At 44.3% G+C, this 24,784-nt stretch overlaps 3 protein-coding genes across 9 annotated transcripts in view; 2 read left to right on the top strand and 1 right to left on the bottom strand.

The window, feature by feature from the left end:
* Nucleotides 1-616: 616 nt before the first annotated feature.
* Hsd17b10 (hydroxysteroid 17-beta dehydrogenase 10) lies at nucleotides 617-3,043 on the top strand. The gene is made up of 6 exons (XM_047537033.1): nucleotides 617-698; nucleotides 1,023-1,187; nucleotides 1,832-1,996; nucleotides 2,123-2,251; nucleotides 2,331-2,439; nucleotides 2,743-3,043. Exons 1-6 carry the CDS (start codon nucleotides 672-674, stop codon nucleotides 2,931-2,933), a joined length of 786 nt encoding a protein of 261 aa, XP_047392989.1. The 5' UTR covers nucleotides 617-671; the 3' UTR covers nucleotides 2,934-3,043.
* Nucleotides 3,044-3,193: 150 nt separating this feature from the next.
* Ribc1 (RIB43A domain with coiled-coils 1) lies at nucleotides 3,194-15,631 on the bottom strand. Of its 3 annotated transcripts, none has more exons than XM_047537031.1 (7): nucleotides 15,432-15,631; nucleotides 7,987-8,103; nucleotides 6,609-6,690; nucleotides 6,088-6,432; nucleotides 4,365-4,483; nucleotides 3,542-3,936; nucleotides 3,194-3,425 (listed from the first exon to the last, which is right to left on the bottom strand). In XM_047537031.1, the coding sequence occupies exons 2-7, from the start codon at nucleotides 8,101-8,103 to the stop codon at nucleotides 3,344-3,346; spliced, it is 1,140 nt and encodes a 379-aa protein (XP_047392987.1). In that variant the 5' UTR covers nucleotides 15,432-15,631; the 3' UTR covers nucleotides 3,194-3,343. The 3 variants fall into 3 exon arrangements, with proteins under 3 accessions (XP_047392987.1, XP_047392986.1, XP_047392988.1); XM_047537030.1 differs by lacking the exon at nucleotides 15,432-15,631 and adding an exon at nucleotides 15,106-15,233; XM_047537032.1 differs by lacking the exon at nucleotides 15,432-15,631 and adding an exon at nucleotides 15,136-15,220.
* Smc1a (structural maintenance of chromosomes 1A) overlaps nucleotides 15,442-24,784 on the top strand; it is a 55,284-nt gene continuing 45,941 nt past the window's right edge. For 3 of the 5 annotated variants that reach the window (XM_047537028.1, XM_047537027.1, XM_047537026.1), the window contains exons 1-7: nucleotides 15,443-15,639; nucleotides 20,755-20,943; nucleotides 21,053-21,165; nucleotides 22,441-22,644; nucleotides 22,732-22,970; nucleotides 23,657-23,915; nucleotides 24,000-24,140. In XM_047537028.1, the coding sequence (XP_047392984.1) occupies nucleotides 15,531-15,639; nucleotides 20,755-20,943; nucleotides 21,053-21,165; nucleotides 22,441-22,644; nucleotides 22,732-22,970; nucleotides 23,657-23,915; nucleotides 24,000-24,140 (1,254 nt within the window). In that variant the 5' untranslated portion in view covers nucleotides 15,443-15,530. Of the gene's footprint in view, nucleotides 15,640-20,754; nucleotides 20,944-21,052; nucleotides 21,166-22,440; nucleotides 22,645-22,731; nucleotides 22,971-23,656; nucleotides 23,916-23,999; nucleotides 24,141-24,784 lie in introns of all 5 variants that reach the window. The other 2 variants (XR_007106474.1, XM_047537025.1) reach the window with 1 other exon arrangement.

The following is a 24,784-nucleotide window of genomic DNA, read 5'->3' as shown; positions in this document are numbered from 1 at the left end:
CCCTTCTGTTGTCTGCACTGTAATCGTCTTCCTCCAACTATTCTTTGTTTTATTTTATTTTTGATACTGGGGAGTGAACTCAGGGGCACTTAACCACTGAGCCACATCCCTAGCCCTTTTTAAAATATTTTATTTAGAGACAGGGTCTTGCTGAGTTGCTTAGTGCCTCGCTAAATTGCTGAGGCTGGCTATGAACTCACGATTCTCCTGCCTCAGGCTATGGAGCCGCTGGGATTACAGGCGTGCCGGTTCTCCAACTGTAGTTTAATTATCTTTCTCCAACTGGATCGTACCCTCTTAGAAGGCACTGAGTCTTTTATTATCCAAGTATCCCCAGTGCCTGGGGATCTCAAATTTCCTTGAACGGTTTTTCTGAGAAGGGGACTCCCCTTCAATCTTCCCCGGGAAGCTGGCCGCCTGACAAATGGCCAGCTTGAGAGCAGGACAAAAGGAATGGGGTGACATCGAGCAGCTGCTTTGGGGTCCTTTTTCCTGGTGAAATAAATCTCTACAAACATCACACCAAGACTCTCTCGGGAGAAGCAGGCCACGCCCCTACGTCCCCCGCGGCGGAATTTCCGCTCCGTAGGCACCACCGCCACTTCAGCCAATCAGCGAGCACCTGTGCTATAAATGGACGGAAAGCCCTCCAGTGGTTAGGCAGGAGCAAGATGGCTGCGGCGTGTCGGAACGTGAAGGTAGACCGCTCTTTGCCTCGCTATGCAGGCTGAGACCGCGCAGCCGGGAACTAGGAAGAAAGGGTCTTGCTTTTGTGGGCGGGTATTGCGGCGGAGGTTGGGCTCTGTAAGGTGAAAGTTCGCTGCATATGTATGTATATGTGGGGTCATTGAACTGTTTGGGAATGACGCCCCCTCACCCTCCTGCCCTCCCTCGCGGTCTTTTCAGTGAGGAGGGGAAGCACATTTGGGACATCTCCCGCCCCCACCCACTTCCCCTCATAAGTCTGAAAACCCGCGTGTGAAAGGGTGGACCGGGTAGTTGCTGATGTTGTCTCTTCTCAGGGCTTGGTCGCAGTTATAACCGGAGGAGCCTCGGGTCTTGGTCTGGCCACCGCGGAGCGACTGGTGAGGCAGGGGGCTACTGCTGTGCTTCTGGACCTGCCCGACTCAGGTGGTGAGACCCAGGCCAAGAAGTTAGGAAAGAGCTGCGTGTTTGCCCCAACTGATGTAAGTGGGGTCAACTTTCACAGGGTGTACATGAGACCACCAGCACCTATCTGGGAACCCATGGGGTTCCATAAAGCTGTCATCTGTGGGAGAGGTAGACCCATTTTCTTGTCCCTTTTGGCCTAAGCCTTCAAGCACTATAGCAGTACCTGCAGTAAGGACTCTAAAGTTGAAATCCACCACAGCCTCAGAAATTGGACTTATCAGAACCACTAGGAGGGGGTATGCATAATTTGAAAAGGCATAGTGTACCTTAATGGTTTTACTTTTACAAAGTTGAAAAACTTATTTTCATAAAATCATCTTAGTAGGGATACCAAAAAAGCTAGTTTTATGTTCCTATCAAAAATTCTCAAAACAGGGTTGTATTAATGCTGTGCTCTAGGACAGTTGAGAATCACCAGGGGTATGTGAATTTATCAGAAGATGGTATAGATTTGAAAAGTATTTTGCAACACTGCTGTATAATGCCTGACATATTCACCTTCACCCCACTCTCAAGTTTTACTATAACCCTTTCTCTTCATCTGTCTTTTGCTCACACAATTCTGTTTCTACCCAAGGACTGGGCCTCCTCTCCCCCAGGTTTAGTGATGAGAGGGTGTGATGGCAAATTAATACCTTTTCTGTTTCTCCCTTTGAAGGTGACCTCCGAGAATGATGTGCAGTCAGCCCTGACTCTAGCAAAGGAGAGGTTTGGCCGTGTGGATGTGGCTGTCAACTGTGCAGGTATTGCAGTGGCCATTAAGACATACAACGTAAAAAAGAACCAAGCCCATACATTGGAGGACTTCCAGCGAGTTCTCAATGTAAGACCTTGTTGGTTCTCCAGGAGTGGGAATGAGTTCTCTGGGAGTGGTTATCCCCAAAGCTGTTACAGAACAAAAGGTTGCCTCTGCCTGAGGCCCTACACCATGTCTCTGTTCATTCTCCAGGTGAATCTTATGGGTACCTTCAATGTGATCCGCCTGGTTGCTGGTGAGATGAGCCAGAACGAACCAGACCAGGGAGGCCAACGTGGGGTTATCATCAACACTGCCAGTGTGGCTGCCTTTGAGGGCCAGGTATGTGATCAGGGGCCAGGCTTGTGCCTCCTCTTGACTTGTTAGGCTCTCTCACTTATGACCTTTACTTTTTTTCCAGGTGGGACAAGCTGCATATTCTGCATCCAAAGGAGGCATAGTGGGTATGACATTGCCCATTGCTCGGGATCTGGCTCCAATAGGCATCCGGGTGATGACCATTGCTCCAGGTAGACATATCTTCTTCTGCTGCAACTGGGATTGGGTGGGATCCATGCAGACCTGAGAGGGGCAGGTATCCACCACCTAAGCAACAGTAGCCTTCCATCTCTATGCTCTAGAGACACACCAAGAAGTAGGGCTGATTTGAAGAACAACAAAGTAAATATGAAAACAAGGGTGGGGGGGCTGGGGAGTTAGCTCAGTTGGTAGAGTGCTTGCCTTGTAAGCACAAGGCCCTGGGTTCGATCCCCAGCACCCAAAAAAAAAAAAAAAAAAAAACAAGGGTGGGTCTCTGACTCTATCTTGTTTAGGTCTGTTTGGCACCCCACTGCTGACCAGCCTTCCAGAGAAAGTGCGCAACTTCCTGGCCAGCCAGGTGCCCTTCCCCAGCCGACTGGGTGACCCTGCTGAGTATGCTCATCTGGTACAGACCATAATTGAGAACCCATTCCTCAACGGAGAGGTCATCCGGCTGGATGGGGCCATCCGCATGCAACCTTGAAGGGAGAAGGCAGGGAAAACAAACACTCCTGTGCCTCATCTTCCCCTAGGGTACTACTGACTTTGCTTGCTAGTCATCCTCTGTGCCTAATAAATTCTTTTCTTACTGTGTGGGCAGTGCTTTGTGCTGGTGAATCTGGCATGGGGGAGAAAGGTAAAGGCTTTGACAGGGTTGGTTGTGCAGAGCCCTAACATATGGATGGGAAAGGCAGTTCTTCACATTTTTGTATGTCCTGTTACAATAACACATGACTTGATTTTAGTGAATAACTTTATTACTTAGGGTAGAAGGTGGGGATATTGTCTTAGCTCTCTCCCACTGGGGAATGGATTAGAGGTGAGAGGTGGGGGTATGTAGCATTTTCATCTGTAAGCTTGATGGGAGAGAAGGGAGAGATGACCATCTTGAGCTCAGCGGCTGCTTGTGTTGAACTGTAGGTGATACTGGGCTGTAGGTTGATTAGTGTAGATTATTGAATTCAGATAATTCTGCCTGTTAAAAAAAAAGTCCAGAGGCCTCACTTGATATTTTCCCTCTCTCTCTGGTCCCCACCATCCTTCCCCACCCTCCTGTGGTATTCATCCCCAGTGCTACCCCCTAGAACTCACTGGGCTTTTTGTTCCTTAGCCAGCTGCTGGTTGAATGAACCCAGCCCCCTCCGAAATTCTGCACACAATTCCCTCTCCTGCTCTTCTAGCTCCAGTGCTGCCTGGGCCAAGTGTATGGTTTGGCTTTCCCATTCAGTATCCAATGCTTGCTCAGCCTGGTGCTTTGCCTCCTTCTCACGGCACTGTGTTTCCTGGTCTTTCCTGATGGCAGCTCGCTGCTCTGGAGTCATGCCCTTCCAGCAATAAGGCAGAACCCGGTGGGGAGCCGTGGAATTCTGGGCAACCTGGGGGTTCTCAGTTAGTAAGTCACTGGTGATCTGGTTCTGAATCTCCATGAGGTTGGCCTCCTGTTGGCGCTGATGCTCAAGGCGCTGCCGCTCAGCCACTTCTGCTGCCTGGTGGGCAAATATAAGTATTTGGGTGCCCAGCCTCAAGGAACTCTCAGTTGCAGTGGTGGGAGAAACATGGCCCTATTCCTCCATCTCAGGGAAAGAAGGAAAAGACACTGCATTTTTTTTTTTTAATTATCCTAAAGGTAGGGGTTGGAATGGATAGGGAACTTCTCTGCACTCAGGAAGGCCTTAGACTGAGAGGCTAGAGAGTAGAGGGCAATATTCTGTTCTCAAATCATTCTGTGTCGGGAAGTAGGGAGAGGTGACTTGTACCCTAAGAAGCACCTTAGATGGAGGGGGTGTCCTCAGGCAGATGACAATGCTGGTACTGATTTGAGAAAGGATATGAGGGGAAAGGCATGGCTAAGGTTCCCCAGGATTTTGTTCAGGGGGTTGGGAGGACCAGGTGCATCGGATGGATCAGGCCATACCTGGGCTTTGTTGGCATTGGCATTGGCAAACATCATGGCCATGCGACAGGACTCCTCCAGCCTGGCCAGGTGGGCAGCCTGCATGTTTATGGCTAAGTGCAGCTGGTCACTGAGCATATCTACATAGAGAAATACAACTTCCTCCATTCCTGGTTCATTCATTCAGCCATTTAGTCAACAAGTTTTATATAGGTATATTTTATGTAGGTATATGTATACTTGGGAGGGAGCTAGTGTCCAAGTTGTAGGGATGTGGAGGAGCTATTCTTTGGGGCTAGGGACAGCCAAAGTGCAGCAACCTGGGTCACAATGCAGCTCTGCCACCTCTGAAATGTGTAGTGTTGGGTAAACCATTTCATCTCTCCAAGCCTCACCATAAGGGCCATGTGTTAGGTTCTTATGATACCACAGAATTAGATCCTGCCTCCCTGTCTAGTGGGGGAGACAGATCATTAGACCACAATCTGGTAAGGACAATGGCAGAAATGTATACAAGGCATAATGAAGGCTTGGAGGCTGAGAGTATAGCTCAGTGGTAGAATGCATGCTTAGCATGCACAGGTGTGAAGGCTCTGGGTGGTGGGTGACAGGAAGGCTTCCAGGAAGAAGTGTTCTTGTAGATGGACTAAAAGAGCAAACAAGTGATGTTCCAGGCTGAGGGCATAGCACAAGCAAAGGTACTGGCATTCTTTTCCACTCTATCCACACAATGATCTCGTTTCTAGGACCTGTCAGACACTGGTGATTTGGAAGCTGAGCAGTGCAAACAGATGAGACATAGTACTTGCTCCTAAAGGGCTTCCTCTGATGTAAGAAAAGGATGTGGCCACAGACAATACAATAATAGTAGCTACTCTTTGTGATTTGGATTATTATCCCCATTTAATTTATTTATTTTGCAGTACTGGGGATTGAACCCCCCAGGGGCATTCTGCCACTGAGCTATATTCCCAGCCCTTTTTATTTTTTATTTTGAGATAGGGTCTCACTAATTTGCCCAGGTTGGACTCAAACTTGTGATCCTCCTGCCTCAGCCTACTTAGAAATGGGGATTACAGGCAGGTACCACCAGGCCTGGTTTATCCCCATTTTAAAGATGAAGAAATTTGGAGGTTTAGCTTAGTGGTAGAACTGAACATGCATGTATGAAACTCTGGGTTTGATCCAACAATTTAACAATTAATTAAGCTGGGTTTGGTAGTGCATGATCATAATCCCAATAACTTGGGAGGCTGAGGCAGGAGGATATTGAGTTAAAGGCCAGACTCAGCAATTTAGCAAGGCTTTAAGCAATTTGGCAAGACCCTGTCTTAAAAAATAAAAAGGGTTGGAAATGTAGCTCAGTGGTAAATCACCTCTGGGTTCAATCCCCAGTACCAAAATAAATAAATAAAAATTAAAAATTAATTAAAATTGAAGCACAGAAAGGAACATTCATTTCCCAAACCAGCTAGGAAGGAGCAGAGCTGTTAGGTGTGTATACTGTGCTGTCCCCAGGTAATAAGTGGAGTGCCAGGCTAATCATGAACAACAGCTACACTGTCAGTTACTAAAGAAGTCCAGGAAGTTGGGGCCTGCACAACCTAAACTTTTAGCATCAGTTGTATGGGTAATGGGTAATGACCTCCACACACAGTTCTAGCCTCCTGAGTATTGTACCTAGCTCAGGATAGTTGCCTGCTAGACCTTGGGATGCTTGAGTTCAGAGGGCCTGACTGCTTACCTGCACATTTCTCATCAACCTTGGCTTGCTGTTGCTCCTGCAACTGCCCCTCCAGGCTGTACCTGAACTGCTCCTGCTGCATTCTCAGGTTTGTGGCCCTCTCCAGGTCCTCCCCAAAGAAGCACTGCATGCTGGCTGGGCCATAGAAGGTATCACTGTCATTGAGATAGACTGGAAACTCCCTCTGGAGTCGGTCTGGATCCCAAGGGTCAAATTCACGCCTGTTCTTGAGCTGCTGTTTCTGCTCCCGGAAATCCTGGATTTTCTTGGCCAGTCGACGTGCCCGTTCTGCTTCTTCCTTCTCTAGCATCTGGGCTACCAGATCATACTGTACCTGCTTAGTACCTAGGGGTGATGGGCAGGGACATGGGAAGGCACCACAGGAAGATCAGAGCCCAGTTAGCATGGCCTCTACTCCCAAAGGCCATCTGGTTTGTTTCACCACCCTAGGGCCTCAGGCAGAACTGCCCTACCTGAGCCTACTCAGGCTCTTGGTTTCACCCCTGGCCTTGGAAATTTACCATAAGCTGCATCCTTGCTCTGCTCTGTTGCTTCCCGAAGTTTTTTCTCCTCTACCTGGTTGTTGAGGGCTTCAACATCCACCTGGACCTCAAAGAAAGGGGCTAAATCAGGGCAGGGGCCCAGTAGGGTCCTTGAGTGCTCTAACACAAACTGCTTAGAACGTACCCACTTAAAAATCTTCTTGTAGCTCCTTAGGACTTACTGGATAAAGTTCCAACCCATGATCATGGTTTGTAAGTGCCTCCATAGTCTAGCCTCTGCCTCCTTCTCACGCACCCTCATCTGTTGCACCCTTTCCCCTGTCTCCCCTCACATTAGCCTTGGGGGTTGTGCTTCCAGTTCCCTGCACATGTTAGGCAGTTTTGAACCCACAGCCTTTGTTCTAACTGCTTCCTCTACTTGGAACACTTTCCTCCCATCTACCCAAACTCCAATTCACCCTTCAAGAACAGCTCAGGCTTTGCTTCTCTGACCCTTCAGGAGGTTCTGCTTCCAAAATCTAGGATCCATTGTCTATATTACATTGAAGTTTGTCTCAATTACCTGCTCCACTAGACTATGAGCTCTTTCATGAGAGAGACTTAACTTTGGTTATCTTTGTATCATCACTGACTGAGACAGTGCTTGCAACAGAGCAGTCCCTGAGGAAATACTTGTCACCTGGATCTCCATCAGACCACTCAAATGTAGCCAACTGCTTACTTGTGTCAGGCACTATGCTCTAGTTGTCAGAACTGCCACCTCAGTGTTTCCTTTATTTAACTGAAGAGGGAAATGGAGCTCAGAGAAAATAAGGTGACTTATCTAAAGCCACACATCTAACAAACCGCAGACCTGACCTCAAACAGAGTGTGTCTTTTCCAGAACACCATGCTGCATCGCCTCTTTCCATCCACCTACCAATCCTTTTTTAAATTTATTAAACCATCAATATTTTCTCTTTATTTTGGTTATAATTCATTGAAAACATTCCAAAGTAGTATAAAAGTGAATGCAGTTCAGTAGAGACTGAGTATCCCTTCAGTCTCTCATCCTCAGTCTGGTTAGCAGTATATCACTTACCTTTGCAGAAATGGCTTAGGCATACATAATACCAAACATGCTTTAGATCTTGTTTGGATACATGTGGCCTGCCTCTCAAGAACCAGACCACATGGCCCAGAGCTACCAGAAAAGAGTCAACTGTCACCCCTGGTCTCTTCCCCTGCACCACCCCATCCTTCCCAACCTCTTCTTGGACCTATGGGAGTGGGTACCACCTTCCTCCTTCCTTTCCAGCCCTAGGGCCTGCTTGAGTCAGGGAAAGGTACTGCTGTATTCCTTTCTAGTCATGTGAGGTAGTCCCAGTTCTGTGAAATGACCCCACTGCCCACTCACCCCCATGACTCGGTTCCGCACATTGAAGAATCGGCTTTGTCGATCTTTTTCTCGATTTCTTCTAGCTTCAATGGCTGCCACCTCCTTGGGATCTGCTGACAGGCCTAGCTTATACATCTGAAGTGAAGGGAAGATGGAATAGCCCATCAGTGCTGACCACAGTCCTTGACTACATCCCACCTCCTTGCCTTTATCCCTACAGTATCTCACCAGTTACTGATTCCTACTGATTTTACTTCCTGAAATATTTTATATCTGTGTCTTCATCTCTGCTGTCACCACCCTAATTCAGGTGTCACAGTCTGATGTCAGGCAATATTCCCAGGAGTCTCCTCATTGGCCTCCCTTGTTCCATTTTATCCTCTCTGCCCTGGCCACCAGAGTGATCTTTCTGAGAGCAAATATGACCATGGCACTCTTTAACTTAAAACCTTTGAAAATAGCTTTAAAGCAAATGGCTCCCCAGTGCTCACAAGATAAGGTCCAACCCCCTTTGCCAAATTTATAAGGTGCTTCATGATCTGAACCCTGCTCATGCTTCTAAACCTCAAAGGCATTGACAACACTCACCCTTTCTCATGATCTACTCAGTTTTCCCCATTTCAGTAAGTGGTACCACCATTCACCAAGTTGCTCAGGCCAAAAACTCAGGGGGCATCCTTTAACTCCTCTTTTCCCTCACTCCCTCTTCTTTCAAAATAGCCCTACTCAAAGCCACTATTGTCACCTTCCTGAATGACTGCAGAGGTCTCCAGATTGGTCTTCTAGTTTCCTCTGTTGTTTCCTATAGCCCAACTCATCACACAGCAACCAGAAGTTTTCTTTACTGAAATAATTTTTCCCCTTTATTTTTATTATTTTCTAGTAAAATGAAAGTTTCAAGGACTTAAATGTCTGTGTCCTTTCACATTTTGGGAAACCTACTTTTGACATGTGAGCCAGCCAAAGCCACAGTCAAAAAACTTTTGCAAACAAATCTGATCATGTCTCTCAACTGCTTAAAATCCTCCACAGGCTTCCCACTGCGATGAGAATCAGATCCAAACTCCTTACCATGGGTTTTTAAGATCCAATGCCTGTATACCTCTCCAATTGGTCTTATAACCCATGCTCCAGGCACACTGGCTTCCCATCAAATATTTCAACACTACTGTTCCTACCTCTGGGCCTTTGTAAGTGGTGTTCCTGTGTGTAGAACATCATTCCTTAACTCCTATAACCACTTGGGATCTCTTTTAAAAAATAATTTCGTAACTGTGAAGTAGTTGATATATACAGGAAAATATATATGACCTTGATGTAAGATTGGAAGTATGATAAAATAAAGACACCAACTGCCTAACTTAATAGAATATTATCAATACCATTGCATTGTCCTGTTTCTTCTTTCTTTTTCTTACTCCAACAGTACCCCATATATTACCCAAAATCTGTTACCATTTCCTCCCTAATGTTTATTAATGTACTATGTATGTGTATGAATCTCTGAAAAATATTTTTATAAGTTTTCTTGGTTTTGACCTTTATAAAATATCAGGCTGTATATATTTTGCATCTTGCTTTTTCCATTTGGCATTTATCCTATTATTTAACAAGTATTCATAGAGCATCTACTAGTGACCAGACACTATTAAGCATTTGGGAGATACCACAGAATATGACAAAACTCTTGTTATTGTGGAGGTTACTTTCTTGTGGGGCCAGACAGACAATAAAGAGTAAAACATAAAATGTACCTTGAATAATTTGTAAGAAGATGGTAAGCAATATGGAAATAGAGTAGAGTAAGGGGAATTGGAGGTGCCAAGGAAATGGGAGAGTGTTGTGATTTTTAAATATGGAGATCAGGAGAAGCATAACTGAAAAAGCAACATGTGAGCAAATACTTGAAGGAGGTCAGGGAATTGCCCATGTAGGTATCTTGGAGATTGAGTATTCCAGGGAGAGGGAACAGCAGGCACAAAAGCTTTAAGATGGAAGCATGAGAGGTTCATGTTCCTGAACAGCAGGGAGGCATGTATGACTGAAGGGAGTGAATGAGTGAAGGAGAGATAGATTGGAAATGACAGTAGAGAGATAATGGGGGACAGATCATGTAGAATTTGTGAGCCATTATAAAGGCTTTGTCTTTCAATCTGGAAGAAGTGGGCAACCATTGGAGGGTTTTGAGCAGTGATGCTATGTTTTGACTTTGTTTTTTAAAGGACAACTCTGGTTGCAGTGTTAAGAACAGACAGGGGAAAGGCAAGGCAAGGCAAGGCTAGAATTAGTGTGACCAGGCTAGTCTTTTGCAGTTGTCAGGTAAGAGATGATGATGACTCACTGGTTTAGTAGCAGCAGAGGTGGTGAGAAGTAATCAGGCCATGTTGGAGATCAAACCTAGGGCCTTGCACATATCAGGCAAGCGCTACCACTAAGCTACATCGCTAGCCGATTCTGCATATATTTTGAAGGCAGGGAAGACTGGACTTCTTGATGGATTGGATGTGCAGTGTGAGAGAGGATTGTGCAGTGTGAGAGAGTTATCAAGAATGATGTCAAGGGGGCTGGGTATGTAGCACACGTGAGGCACTGGATTCAATCCTCAGCACCACATTAAAAAAATAAGTAAATAAAGTAAAGGTATCGTGTCCATTTATGACTAAAAAATTTTTTTAAATGATGTCAAGGATTTGGGCCTGGGCAGTCAGATGAATGGAGTTGCCATCAACTGAATAGTCTTTACGGAATGAACAAGTGGAGGAGGATAATCTTTGGACATGTTGAATTTGAGAGGTCTGTTAGACATCTGTTGATAGCATACATACGATATAGGAAATTTTATTATTATTAAAAAATGCTGTCTCTCCCTATGAAAGGATTACGAATCCCTAATATCATTCTCCTTGAGGTTAGCCATGTGATTTACTTTGACCTTTATAATGTAAGGAAAATTGATATATTCAGTCCCAAGTAGAACTAAGAGCCATTAAGTGCTCTTTCTCGTCTCTCAGCTATGTAGGAGACTGGCACTGTTAAATGTAAGGGCTGCTCCTTCAACCTGGGTCTTGTAATGATGAAGTCCTGGAATGATGACACAGAGATGCAGCCAGCCCACAATGGACAAGAAACTTAAATGAGATATAAGGTTTTGTTTATATTCTATTTTTATTTATTTATTTTTGTGGTACTGGGAATTGAACCCAGGGGTGCCTCTACCATTGAACTACATCCCCAGTCCTCTTTATTTTATTTTGAGACAAGGTCTTGCTAAGTTGCCCAGGCTGGCCTTGAACTTGTGATTCTCCTGCCTCAGCCCCTCAAGTTGTTGGATGTGTGCCACTGTACCGAGCTAAACTTTTGTTTTTATAAGCTGCTGAGATTTAAGGGTTGTCTTTAACCTGTAACCTCAGTATAATTTAGCCTAACCTGAATGATACAAAGAAATGTGGGGGTTTTTGGTTTTGTTTTTTGTTTGTTTTAGTTTGTTTGCAGTGCTAGGATCAAACCCATAGTCCGGAGCATGCTACGCAAGTGTTCTAGCACTGAGCTATATTCCCAGCCCCCTAACACAAAGAAATATAAAGCTATGAGACTGTATGAGATCTCTAAGGAGTATGTGTAGATGGATAAGAATTCCCTAGAGGAGACAAGGACAGGAGGCATGGCCAGTGAGATGGGAGATAAACCAGGAGATTGTGGTGTTCCAAAAGTCGAGTAAAGATAATGCTTTTGGAGGAGAGTGATCAACTGATGATGGATGAAGTAAAATGAGGATTGAGATTTGACTGATGTAGGAACATGAGGGTTGCTGATGACCATGACAGGAGCATCTTTGGTGGAGTTGTAGGGATGAAAGCCTGATTGAAGTAGGTTCAAGAAACTAGGACCCTGCAAGACAAACAACTCAGTTAAAGATTTTTTTAATTGCAGCAGAAAAAGACAGAGGACTTATAGATTGAGAGATTTATATATGCAGGTGGGAATGTTTCTCGTGTGTGTGTGTGTGTGTGTGTGTGTGTGTGTGTGTGTATCAGGAAAGGAAGTGGTGCTATATTGTAGAATATATGCATATTTAACTTTATAATTCTAAGTTATTTCCAAAGGAGATCATACCACTTTACACTATCACAATAATGTACAAAAACTCTAGTCACTCTACATTCTAACCAACACTTTGTATTATAGACTTAAATTTTTTAGTTTGTGGGTATAAAACTATAATTACTGACTTTAACTGGAATTTTATTTATTGCTAATGTGGTTTCATATCTTTTCATGTGTTCAACCATTTTTGTTTACTTCTCTGTGAAGTACCAATTCATATATTTTATTCATTTCATCTTTTGCATTTTTAGAATTTAGCTGATACATAAAAATATAAAGATTATAAATATTTATGGAGCATCATGTGATGTTTTGATATATGTATACATTATATCATGTTCAAATCAGAGTAAACATATCTATGTCCTTAAACATTTATCATTTCTTATGGTGAAAACACTCAAAGTCCTTTTTTCTAGCTTTCTGAAATATACAGTACTTTATTGTTATTTATAATCACCCTACTTTTGTTGACTTTTTTCCACAGTCATTTTTTTTTAAAATTACATTTGTCAGCTGGGTGTGGTGGCATACACCTACAATTCTATCAACTTAGGAGGCTGAGGCAGGAGGATCACAAGTTTCAGGCCAGTCACAGCAATTAAATGAGAACCCATCTCAAAATTAAAAAAAAAGATCTGGGGATATAGCTCAGTTGGTAGAGTGCCTGCCTCGCATGCACAAGGCCCTGGGTTCAATACCCAGCACCACCAAAAAAAAATAAAAATAAAAAAAAAAGGCTAGGGATGTAGACTCAGTGGTAGAATGACCCTGGGTTCAATTCCCAGTACTGTAAAAATAAATAAATGTGGTAAATATCTCCAAATTTGTGACTTTTAATTTACTTATTATTTTAAAGTAATTTTAAGGTAACAATTGATAAACACAAAAGAATATGGTTAACACATGTCAGTTATGAAGCACAATGACAAAATGAACATCTCCACGGAACTCAGATAATAAGGTATCTGTATTTTAGAGGCTTTCTCTGTGCAACTTTTCACTTTATGATGAATACTAGTGAATTTGAATGTAGTCACATTACCATTTTTTTTCCTTTGAGCTTAGTGGTTATTATTTTAAAAATTCCTTCCTATCCTGAGGTCATGTTCTTCTATATAGTCTTCTAAAATTTCTAAAGTTTTACCTTTTTTATTTGTTTTTAACCTACTTGGAATTGCATTTTATATATATGATAGAGATATGATATATATGATATGATAGAGATCCAATTTAATAACCCCAAGTCCCATTTCATCTTTTCAAATGGACTAACTGAAGTACTAGTAGTGGTAGAGCTCTTGCCTAACTTGCCTAGCACATGCAAGGCCCTGAGTTTTAGCCCCAGCAATGAAAAAAAAGAAAAAGAAAGGAACAATAATTCTCTCTTTCTCTGTGACTAATGTGAAATAGCTGTCCTTGGTCATTTTGCCTCCTCTGCCTGACCATGACTTTTTCTTCCAAGTGAACTTAATTTATGGCTCCCCTACTCTGTGATGGGCTGACAGATTTGGCTCCATGAGAATGTTATAGGCCAGACTATAAGGGAAATGACTAAACAGACTCCATTTTGCTCTGAGACTCCATGTTATGTAGGAAATAAGCTTCTCCCATGGGAACACTCCACCTCTGTACCCATCAACAATTGCTTAGCTTCTCCCATGGGAGCACCCACCTCTATGCCCATCATCAGTTGCTTAGTGTGATATGTTTAGCAATACAAAATGACAATTCTTATATAATGAAAAATTGCTCTCTTTTGATTCCTGTCGCTCCTAAACAACGTACCATGTGAACGGAGATTGGATGTTAGTAACCATTCTTTAGTTTGTACCTCGGTAAGGGTCATTTTGACCCACTTCCCCCTCTGTCGATGATCTCATGTTAGTTTGTAATTTTGAATCATAGCAACAGATACTTATGATTAATGTGATTTTTGGTATAAGAACCCCTACAACCCTAGGGTCGGGGCTGTTCTCTCAATAGCCATTTTTGGGGGGCATTGTGTGAGACAGCCAGCCGGTCGGCTTAATAAAGACTCTCAACTTTGGACTTCTCAGTGGTGAGTGGTCTGTTCTTAAGTTGTGCCCCATAACAACTTGATTCTATCAACCAAACTTTCTCACTTTTCTGGACTGGTCTTTAGGAAGAGTCTTATCTTTAGGACTCTTCCCAGCCTTCAGACATAATTTTTAAAATAGTTACAGGAGTGATTACAGCAACCATCAGATCCTTTGCACATCTGAGAATGGCAACAACCCCAGTCTACCAGTTCCAAATGCCACCACAATATAAGATCACTGACTGGGAAGATTCAGTAGGCATTTTAAGCTTCTTGGACTGCTAAGGCCATGACCTTAGTAATGAATAGGAATAAGGTGACAGATGATAGGGGGATGAAAGGTTGGTGAAGATGGATTGAAAAAGGTGGGGAACTGAGTGGAGAGTGTCAGAGGTGCAGAGGAGGAAGAAGAAGGAAGGCAACAAGGGAGTGGGGAGGTAGAAGTCAGAGAACCGAGAGGAAAGAGGAAGGGGGAAAGAAAAGGAAGGTGGCAGAGGGGGTATGCAGCAGTGGAAATGGCATGGGGGAGAGGCATGAAGGGAAGAAGGATGCAGGTGCAGAGCACTGGCTTAGGGCCCCTGACCCCTGGCCCCTGGGATTTCTCAGTAAAGAATACCGATTTTGTAGCTCCTAGTTGGATTTAGGTCCAAGCCTGCTCTTGGGTTATGGCGGCAGTTTCTAAGCTTGCTTGGAGGAGCTGGAGGGAAGCAGGATATGGGCAGTGTCTGTGGCGATAGCCTTTCCGGGCTTCCCTGTCTCCTGGTGAACCCCATTCCCCTTTAACTCGCCATCTCCTTTCCAATCTCACCTACCGTCAGCAAAATCTAAGCACACCTAAACAATGAATCCTCCCACTGGCCCTAACTTTCCGTCCTGCCTTCTGCTCCCAGAAGTCCTTCTAATTCCTGACCCTGTCCTTGTCTAAGCATTCAGGCTGTCTACACTAAATGAAGTCACAGCAGAATTCCCACCTTTCACTTGCCCTGGGGTGGGGGCATAACCTTGCTGTGACTTCTGACTTGTCTCGGCAAGCGTAGGTTCAGGTCCCGCCTGCCTTCTCCGATCCCAAAAGCTGCTCTGAGTCCTCCTGGCACCAACTTCTCTACAACTTAGTCCGCTGCAGCAGCGGTTGTGGTTGCCACGCAACAAGAAAGAGGGGCGGGCCCCGATCCTCGCTCGAGCCCGGGCAACGGTTCAACAAAACCTCAACGTCAGACCGAAGTTCCCGCCCCTAGTTTCCACTGGCGCAGGAAGCCGGATATGCCGTTTGGCCTGGGTTTACTCTCGCGAGGTTTACCTTCCGCCCGGCCTGCACTGCGGCCTTTCCCGCGCGGGCAACCTCGGTTCCCCGGCTTACAGCGCGGCCTCTCCTACCGCCGCTGGAGCCGCCGCCGTCATGGGTTTCCTGAAACTGATTGAGATCGAGAACTTTAAATCGTACAAGGGTCGACAGATTATCGGACCATTTCAGAGGTTCACCGCCATCATTGGACCCAATGGCTCTGGTGAGATAAACCCTGCTGCGGCCCTACGCACGTCCTGGCCTGGACCCCCCTATCCGACTCCAAAGTAGTACAACCCAGTCTATGTAACCTGAACCGTTGTGAAGCCTAAAAGGTTCCTTGCCTCTCCTGGGGCGGGGGGGGTGGGAGTTCGACTCTTCCCGCTCAGGTGCTCTCACTGGAACCTCTTCCTCAGGTGTCAGTTGCGCGAGTTTTGTGCGGCCCCCGTTCCAGTCCTAGTGGTACAGGCCAAATTGTACGTTTCCCCGCCCACTGCCCCCTCCCGCCAAAAGAGGCGCGTCCAGAGCCAGCTGCCAGCTGTTGGCTTCCTGCTGCGCGGCTCCCGGCTGGTCTGTCTGGTTCTGCCTTCCCAGCCCAGTTTGACCCCTCCGGAAAATGGGACCGCTTATCGCTCGGTCCTGTCCTGCGGTCCCATACGGTACACCGCTTCAACCTAGCGCCCCCTCCCGCTTCGTATTGGTACGCTCCAATTCCTTCCTTTTTACTCATCTCCAGAGGCGGCACTTTTGAATTTTGAACCCAGCGCTTGAATCTTTAGAGTGCTTGGAGTCCCGGTTCTCACCTAAGAAATTGTTGTCTAGAACTTCCGCCTTTCCTAACACGGAAGCCGCCAAAAGCCTGGTCTCATTCACTTACCAAAGTTGTTGAATGTTTTAATGTTTATAAGTTGTTCAAATTGTGGAATCAGTGGAGAATAGAATAAACCAAGTTCATGCTTTCAGGGAACTTGTATTCTAGAGGGGAAAGAAGATAAAGAAGCAGGAAATAAGATAACTTTAGACTGTCATAGATGTTGTGCAGGAAATAAGGTTAATGTGATATAATGCCTTGGGTGGTGTCTTTAGAGTCTGTTTCGTATCTTAACTCCTCATTTCTAAATGACACCCCATGGATTCCTCTCACCTACCCCCAGAAGTGGTCCATTTGGAATCCTGCTGTGTTCTTACACCTCAGAGATGTTTTAGCGAATAATTTTCTAACCTGAGAGACTCTTCATTCTGTCAAGTAGTCTTGCCTGGGTTTGGTCTGCTTAGGGCAAGGTTTCTCAACATTGGCACTTCAGGGAGATAATTCTTTGCTGTGGGGATAGTCCTGTGCATTGTAGGATGTTTGACAGCATCCATGGCTTCTGTCCACTAGATGACAGTATCCCCCACTCCCCAGGTTGGACCATCAAAAATGTCCTAGAGTTGGTTGGTCATGGTAGCAGATGCCTGTAATCCCAGTTACTTGGGAGACTGAGGCAAGAGGATCACAACTTTGAGGTCAGCCTTGACAATTTGGGGGGGGGAGTACCAGGGAAAGAAGATAAAGAAGGAAATAAGATACTAGACTGTCATAAATGTTGTGCAGGAAATGGGACAGGTTGATGTGATAGAATGACTTGGGTGAAGGAGGATCACAAGTTCAAGACAAGCCTCAGCAACTTAGCCAGAACCTATCTCAAAATAAAAAGGACTGGGGATGTAGCTCAGTGGTAAATGAATACCCAGCACCAAAAATAAATAAGTAAATAAAAGACATTCCTGGAAACATTTTATTAGTGTACAGCTCATACTATGTGTTATAGAAATGTTTACGATATTGAATGCTTGTGTGAGTACAGAGGCTTTTGATTGTGAGATGTTCTTGTCTTTGGAGATCACAGGAAAAGCCCAAAGGTTGGAAGTTGGTACCTAAAAGATTGACACCTGGCTGGGTGTAGTGGTGCAGGCCTGTAATCCCAGCTCTGGAGGCTGAGGAAGGAGGATCACAATTTCAAAGCCAGCCTCAGCAAAAGGGAGGCACTAAGCAACTCATTGAGACCCTAAATAAAATACAAAATAGGGCGGGGGATATGGCTCAGTGGTGGAGTGCCCCTGAGTTCAGTCTTCCATACAAAAAGAAAAACAACAACAACAACAACAAAAAACAAACGATTGACACCTGGTTTGCATGATGTGCTAGATAGTCCTGCTGTGATGAGGGAAACAGCTGAGTCCAGACTTGTGTTAGGCTAGATATGTCATTTATTGAGTACCTACTGTGTGTCAAGTACTTTATTGGGGCTCTATTTATTTAAAATAAATGAGTGATGGGGATTGAACCCAGAGCCTCCCTCACCAATGCTAAGCAAGCACTCTGCTACTGAGTTACACCCTTAAGTCCTAGGACTCTGTGTGCATGTGTGTGTATGGTGCTGGGGGTTGAACCCAGGGCCTCACAGACACTAGGTAAGTTCTCTACCACTGAACTACGTCCCCAGTCCTAGGACATTTTACATTTAAATTGTCACAGTGACCCTAGATGGCAGATATCATTGAATGGGGAGACTGAGGCACAGAGATTTAATAACTTGCCTATGGTTCTCAGCTGGGATCAGAGCCCATGCCTGCTATACTTTAAAGCTTGTGTTCCTGCCACTTCAACATAGAACCATGTGCCAATCATTTTTTTTAAGACTTGTAAGTCATTTTTCATTTTTTTTTCCAGGTGAGGAGATAGAATGTCAACTAAAAAAAATAGTGAAACTTGTGCTGAGGGAGTGTCAGCTAAAAAATTGTGAAGCTTGTGCTCAGGTATAGCACACTAGTACAATGCTTGCCTAGCATTTATGAGACCCTGGGTGTGATACCCAGCACCGCCACCACCACCACCACCCGCCCTCAAAAAAAGCAAAAAGAAAAAATGAGCAAAACTAAGATTAGAACCTGGCCTAGGTCTGTTGAATGTGAGCCCAAGCTTTTTTTTTTTTTTTTTTTAAAAAGGGCTGGAGATTGAACCTAGGACTTCTGTCATGCCAACTGTGCTATCTGCCACTGAGCTATATCCCCAACTTTTGCACAGTCTTAATTACTGTAATGCTTCCATGAAAGGACCATTTTTATGGTTGGGTAGATTGGTGTTGAATATTATGCCCTCAGTTCAGTCATATAACACATTTGGGGAGAATCTTGAGGTAGCATTTATGGAAGTTAAACTATCTCTTCACCCTCCAACCCCAATGTAAACATTTTTTTAATTCCTTTTTTTGTTCTGGGAACTGAAGCCAGGGGTGCTTTACCACTGAGCTACATCTCCAGTCCTTTTCTAAATTGATTTTATTTTATTTTTTTATTTTTATTATTTTGCTACTGGGGATTAAACTCAAGGGCACTTAATCATTGAGCCACATCCCCAGCCCTTGTTTGCATTGTATTTAGAGAAAGGGTATCACTAAGTTGCTTGGGGCCTTGCAAAGTTGCTGATGCTAGCTTTGAACTAACTATCCTCCTGCCTCAGCCTCCCAAGCTGCTGGGATTATAGGCGTGTGCCACCATGCCTGACTCTTTTTAAAATTTATTTTGAGGAAGGATCTCACTATGTTGCTAAGACTGGCCTTGAACTTGTGATCCTCCTGCCTCAGCCTCCCAAGTAGCTGAGATTAGAGTCATGCATCACCATACCTGGCCCCAAGTTTTTAATATGAAAATTTGCAAATACGTATGTGTTCCTTTGTTCTCTCTCCCCCTCTCTCCCCCTCCCTACTCTCTCTCCTCTCCCTCCCTCCCCCCTCCCTCCCCCCTCTCCCTCCCTACTCCCTCTTCTTCTCCCTCCTCCTCCCTCTCTTCCTCCCTTCCTCCCTCCCTTTCTCCCTCCCTTCCTCCCTTCCTTCCTCCCTCCCTCCCTCCCTCCCTCCCTCCTTTCCTCCCTTCTTCCCTTCTTCCCTTCCTCCCTTCCTCCCTTCCTCCCTTCCTCCCTTCCTTCCTCCCTTCCTCCTTCCTTCCTCTTTGTTTTGTAGTACTGGAGATTCAGGGGCATTCTTCCGCTGAGCTACATCTCCAGTCCTTTTTTACTTTTGAGATGGCCTCATTAAATTGCCTAGGTTGGCCTTGAATTTGTGATCCTTCTGTCTTGGCCTTCCTAAGTAACTTGAATTATAGGCATGCACCACCATGCTCAGCTATATGTGTTTTGCTTAACCATTTAAAAATAAATTGCAGGCTTCATGACATTTCATCCCTATGTGCTTTAGTATTCATTTTCTAAAATCGTCATTCTCTTGTATTACTACTATTCCATTATCACAAGTAAGAAAATTAATTTCCTCATGTCATCAGTTATCCAGTTTTTATTCAAGCTTTCCTAATTGTTTTCCCAAAATAGCATTTGATTATGTTCTGGAATGGTTCTCTCAACTCTTCTTTTTAGACATTGACTTTGTGTGCGCGCGCGCGTGTGTTTGTGTTGCTCAGGGCCTTGCGCATGCAAGCACTCTACTTCAGGTGTGTGTGTGTTTGTGTTGCTCAGGGCCTTGCGCATGCAAGCACTCTACTTCAGGTGTGTCCATACCCAGACATTGACTTTTTGAAAGGACCAGGGCAATTGTCTTGTAGAATATTCCACAATCTGTGTCTGTCCTAAAATTTCTTCATGGTATCATTTACCAGGTTCCTCTGTTGTATTTCTTAGAAACGGATATAAGTCTAAAGACTTGTTTAGATTTAGATTTTGTATTTTTTATAAGATACTTTATAGCTGATGCTGTGTGCTTTTTGTACAATAACTGTAATAAGCCCTTCAAAAAATGTGATAAAATAACAAAAAATTACCAAACGAACTACTTTTCAAGTATATGGTTCAGTAGTGTTAAATATATTTACTTTCTTGTGCAGTAAATCTCCAGAACTTCTTCATTTTGCAACACTGAGATTCCATACCTATTTTTAAAAAACTCTTTATTTCCCTTTTCAAACACGTCTTTTTGTTTTTGTTTTTACATTGGTGAGATCAAATGCTAGAGTTTTGTATCTTGCTTGTTTTGCCTATAGTGGGCATTTGCCCATATTATTAAGGGTGGTTAGTATAATCCATTTTATGAATAAACTCTTTCCTTAGATGGAATTCTAGTTTCTGGCTGCTAGAAATAATAACTGCAAGGGAACTGTTTTTCCTATCTTTGACTTGGAGCTTTGGTTGGGCCCAGTTTTTATGAGGGCAAAGGAGTAGTCTCTTATATTAATCTGAGCACTGATTAATTAAAGGACATTTCTGTTCCTCTCAGTGTCTCCTTTATACTATTTTTTTCTCCCCATTTTCCTGACTTTCCCTCCTCTGTTTTTTCCCTTCCTTCCTTAGGTAAGTCAAATCTCATGGATGCCATCAGCTTTGTGCTAGGTGAAAAAACCAGCAACCTGAGAGTAAAGACCCTGCGGGACCTGATCCATGGAGCTCCTGTGGGCAAACCAGCTGCCAACCGGGCCTTTGTCAGCATGGTCTACTCTGAGGAGGGTGCTGAGGATCGCACCTTTGCTCGTGTCATTGTAGGTGGGTAAGGCTGGTCAGAAAGCTCTCTTTAGATCCTAGGAGGTGGCAAGACTAGTTGGTGGGATAGGAGGGTGGCCTGATCCTTGCCAACTCATGCTTTGTCTCATAGGAGGTTCTTCTGAATACAAGATCAACAACAAAGTGGTGCAGCTACATGAGTACAGTGAGGAATTAGAGAAATTGGGCATTCTCATCAAAGCTCGTAACTTCCTTGTCTTTCAGGTGGGCATTTTAAACAGTTATGGGCTATTTGCTTTTTGTTAGCCCCTGCTGGGTCTGCTTCATCATTTCTGTCCTGGATTAATGTAGCACTTTCTTTACTAGGCTTCCTGATTCCTTTCCAGCCCCTTCCAGTTATCCTCTAGGTCAGGTTCTTCTTATGAGGACACAAGTCTGTTTCTCTCTTTTTCCTTAATGCTTTTCATTGCTGGGCATGGTAGCACACACCTGTAATCCCAGTGGCTCAGGAGGCTGAGGCAGGAGGATTGTGAGTTCAAAGCTAGCTTCCTCAGCTTAGCAAGGCTCTAAGCAATTCAGTGAGATCCTGTCTCTAAAAATATATATATGTAAAAAGGGCTAAGGATGTTGCTCAGTGGTTGAGTGCCTCTGGGTTCAATCCCTGGTACCAGGAAAAAAAAAAATTTTAAGTGATTTCTTCCTGCTTTATGATGTTCTCAAATTATAGTCCCCAGACCAGCAATAGCAGCACCACGAGGGAATGTGTTAAAAATGAACATTCTTAGGCCCCATTCCAGACCTGTGGACTGAAGAGACTGTGGGATTGGACACAGCAGTTTGTTTTACCAAGCTCTCCAATTTATTATGATGCCTGCTAAAATTTGAGAATAATTGCCTTAGGGTGAAAATTCATACTTCTAAGTTTGTCATTCAGGAAACACTTTCCCTTGGTTCTTGCCCACCTTACTGGCCTTATCTGCCAATACTCTTTCCCTATAACCTTGTACTCCAGCCTAATTAAACCATTTGTACTTCCCCAAATTCACCTGCTATCTCTACCCCACTGGTCTTTGCATATTAATTTTCTTCCCCATGGAATAACCTTTTTCTCTTAATTTTCTCCCTCCCTCCCTTCCTGTGCTAGGAATTGAACCCAGAGCCTCACAAATGCTTACTGAGTGCCATACCCCTGAGCTATATCCCCAACCCCCATCTTAAAAATTCAGCTTGGATGTCACATTTGGAAAGCCTTTCCAAGATAGGCATCTTTACCACTCTCCTGTCCTCCAAGCATCATTTAATCCTTTTTCTGTTTTGCTTCTGTCAGTGTTCATAATACTATGTTATCTTTGTGTCTGTCTTTTCTGCTCCCTATGCTCCTCAGAAGCAGAGAGTGTGTCCTCAAAACCCAAGTGTGAAATGTGGGAAAATTTGGGAAGAGTGGGATCAATGGCCTTTTTCTGAATGAATGAGAGAGAGTGAGCAGGGAAAACTGAGTTAGCTAGGGTCTAAATGGGAGAGTGTTTTGACCTTTATTAGGGTGCTGTGGAATCTATTGCCATGAAGAACCCCAAAGAAAGGACAGCTCTATTTGAAGAGATCAGTCGCTCTGGGGAGCTGGCCCAGGAGTATGATAAGCGAAAGAAGGAAATGGTGAAGGCTGAAGAGGACACACAATTTAATTACCATCGCAAGAAAAACATTGCAGCTGAACGAAAGGAGGCCAAACAGGAGAAAGAAGAGGTAGGTGGCTGGGCTACCTCTTGACTGAGGGGCCTGAATGGAGCCAATGCCTTACTGATGCACCCTGTCCCCATTCCATTTGCATAGGCGGACCGCTACCAGCGCCTGAAAGACGAGGTGGTGCGAGCTCAGGTACAGCTGCAACTCTTTAAGCTTTACCACAATGAAGTAGAAATTGAGAAACTCAACAAGGAACTGGCCTCAAAGAACAAAGAGATTGAGAAAGACAAGAAGCGAATGGACAAGGTAGAGGATGAGCTGAAGGAGAAGAAGAAGGAGCTGGGCAAAATGATGCGGGAGCAGCAGCAGATCGAGAAGGAGATCAAGTAAGAAGCAGACTTGAGCCTGCAATTTGTGGGAATCTGTGCTGTTCCCTAGGGCTCCTTTGAGCCTAGAGTCCAGGGCCTGTACTAGTTTCTCTATCTACTTGACTTGCTTTGGCCAGAACCAGACACATTTCTTGACCTGCATTTAAAACAGATAAAATATTTAAGTATTTAGAACCTGAATAGACAGGTTCTCAGAGGAGGGAGAACTTGGTAGGGGTGGTGGCCTTGTCAGATTAGAAGAAGCAGTAAAGGCCCAGCCATTGAAATAACCAAGAAGACTGTCCTGGAAGAGGAAAACTGAAACATGAAAGACCTTTGAAATAGTTAGATCAAAGGAAGGACAACTCAGTAAAAGAGGGTCTTCTTGGATGTTATTAATGAAAGGGTCTGGCCTGGCATGACATTGGAGCAGAGGTGGTAGCTTTGTAGCTGAAAGCAAGGAGGCCAAACAGGAGAAAGAAGAGGTAGGTGACAAGACTGCCTCTTGACTCTAAAGGGCTAGACCATGAGGCTATAGGTATAGTTCCAGGTAGTAGTTGTACTGCCCCTTTTTTGAATATCCATGGAACATTAGATTAACTGAGAATAGCTGGAGAACACAGGCCCCTCTTTCTTTAAGTCAAAAGCCTGGCACTCCTCCCTTCTTCCACAGTACTGATTGTCCCCTTTCTCTCTGGCAAAAGGGAGAAGGACTCAGAGCTGAATCAGAAGCGACCTCAGTACATCAAAGCCAAGGAGAATACCTCCCACAAAATCAAGAAGCTGGAAGCAGCTAAGAAGTCTCTGCAGAATGCTCAGAAGCACTATAAGAAGCGTAAAGGTGACATGGATGAACTGGAGAAGGAGATGCTTTCGGTGGAGAAGGCCCGGCAGGAGTTTGAAGAACGAATGGAAGAGGAGAGTCAGAGTCAGGGCAGAGACTTGACCCTGGAGGAGAATCAGGTAAGCCTTGGAAGGAGTTGGTTGAGAGGAGATTGCTGGGCTGATCTGGGCTGACTCTTATCCTCCTTTCTCTCCCTACCACAGGTAAAGAAATACCACCGGCTGAAAGAAGAAGCCAGCAAGAGAGCAGCCACTTTAGCCCAGGAGCTGGAGAAGTTCAATCGAGATCAGAAAGCTGACCAGGACCGTTTGGATCTGGAAGAGCGGAAGAAAGTAGAGACAGAGGTGGGCAAAAGTTACAAGATTATGGCTGGGGACTGGGATATAGCTCAGTGGCAGAGTGCCTGCTTAGCAAGTGCAAGGCCCTCAGTTCAATCCCAGCACACAAAAATATTAGGAATGATGGTCCATATAAAAGGAAATAATGATAGTCTTAACAATAATGACAGTAGCTTACTCTTAAGTACTTATTGTGTGATAGGTAATGTTCCTTACATATATTCACTCACTTAATTCTTCATTTATGACTACCTTTGTGGGATGGTTAGTATTATCCTCACTTTCCAAATAAGGAAACACAGAGGTGAAGTCATTTGTTTGAGGTCATATAATTATTATGCAGTAGAACCAGGGTATGAACCCAGGCAGTCTAACTCTAAAGCTCATATTCTTACCCTCTTACTAGGTATACTTTTACTTACTGTTTTTCTAATGTCAATGATGATGATGATGATAGAAAGTTGTCATATTGCCCCAAGAGCCTGAAATGTTCTAGGCATTCTGCTAAGCACTTATTTTAAATAGTTAAAAGAATGTGGTAGATGTTAATTATTACCCTGTATTAAGTGCTTAACATGTATTCTATGAAGTGGAAGTAATCCACATTTAATAGATGAAGAAAAGGTTCAGAAAGGCCTGTGAAGCTTACT

The sequence above is a fragment of the Sciurus carolinensis genome, chromosome X (genome assembly GCF_902686445.1).
Source record: "Sciurus carolinensis chromosome X, mSciCar1.2, whole genome shotgun sequence".
NCBI lineage: Eukaryota > Metazoa > Chordata > Mammalia > Rodentia > Sciuridae > Sciurus > Sciurus carolinensis.
This window is presented reverse-complemented; position numbering and strand designations above follow the sequence as displayed.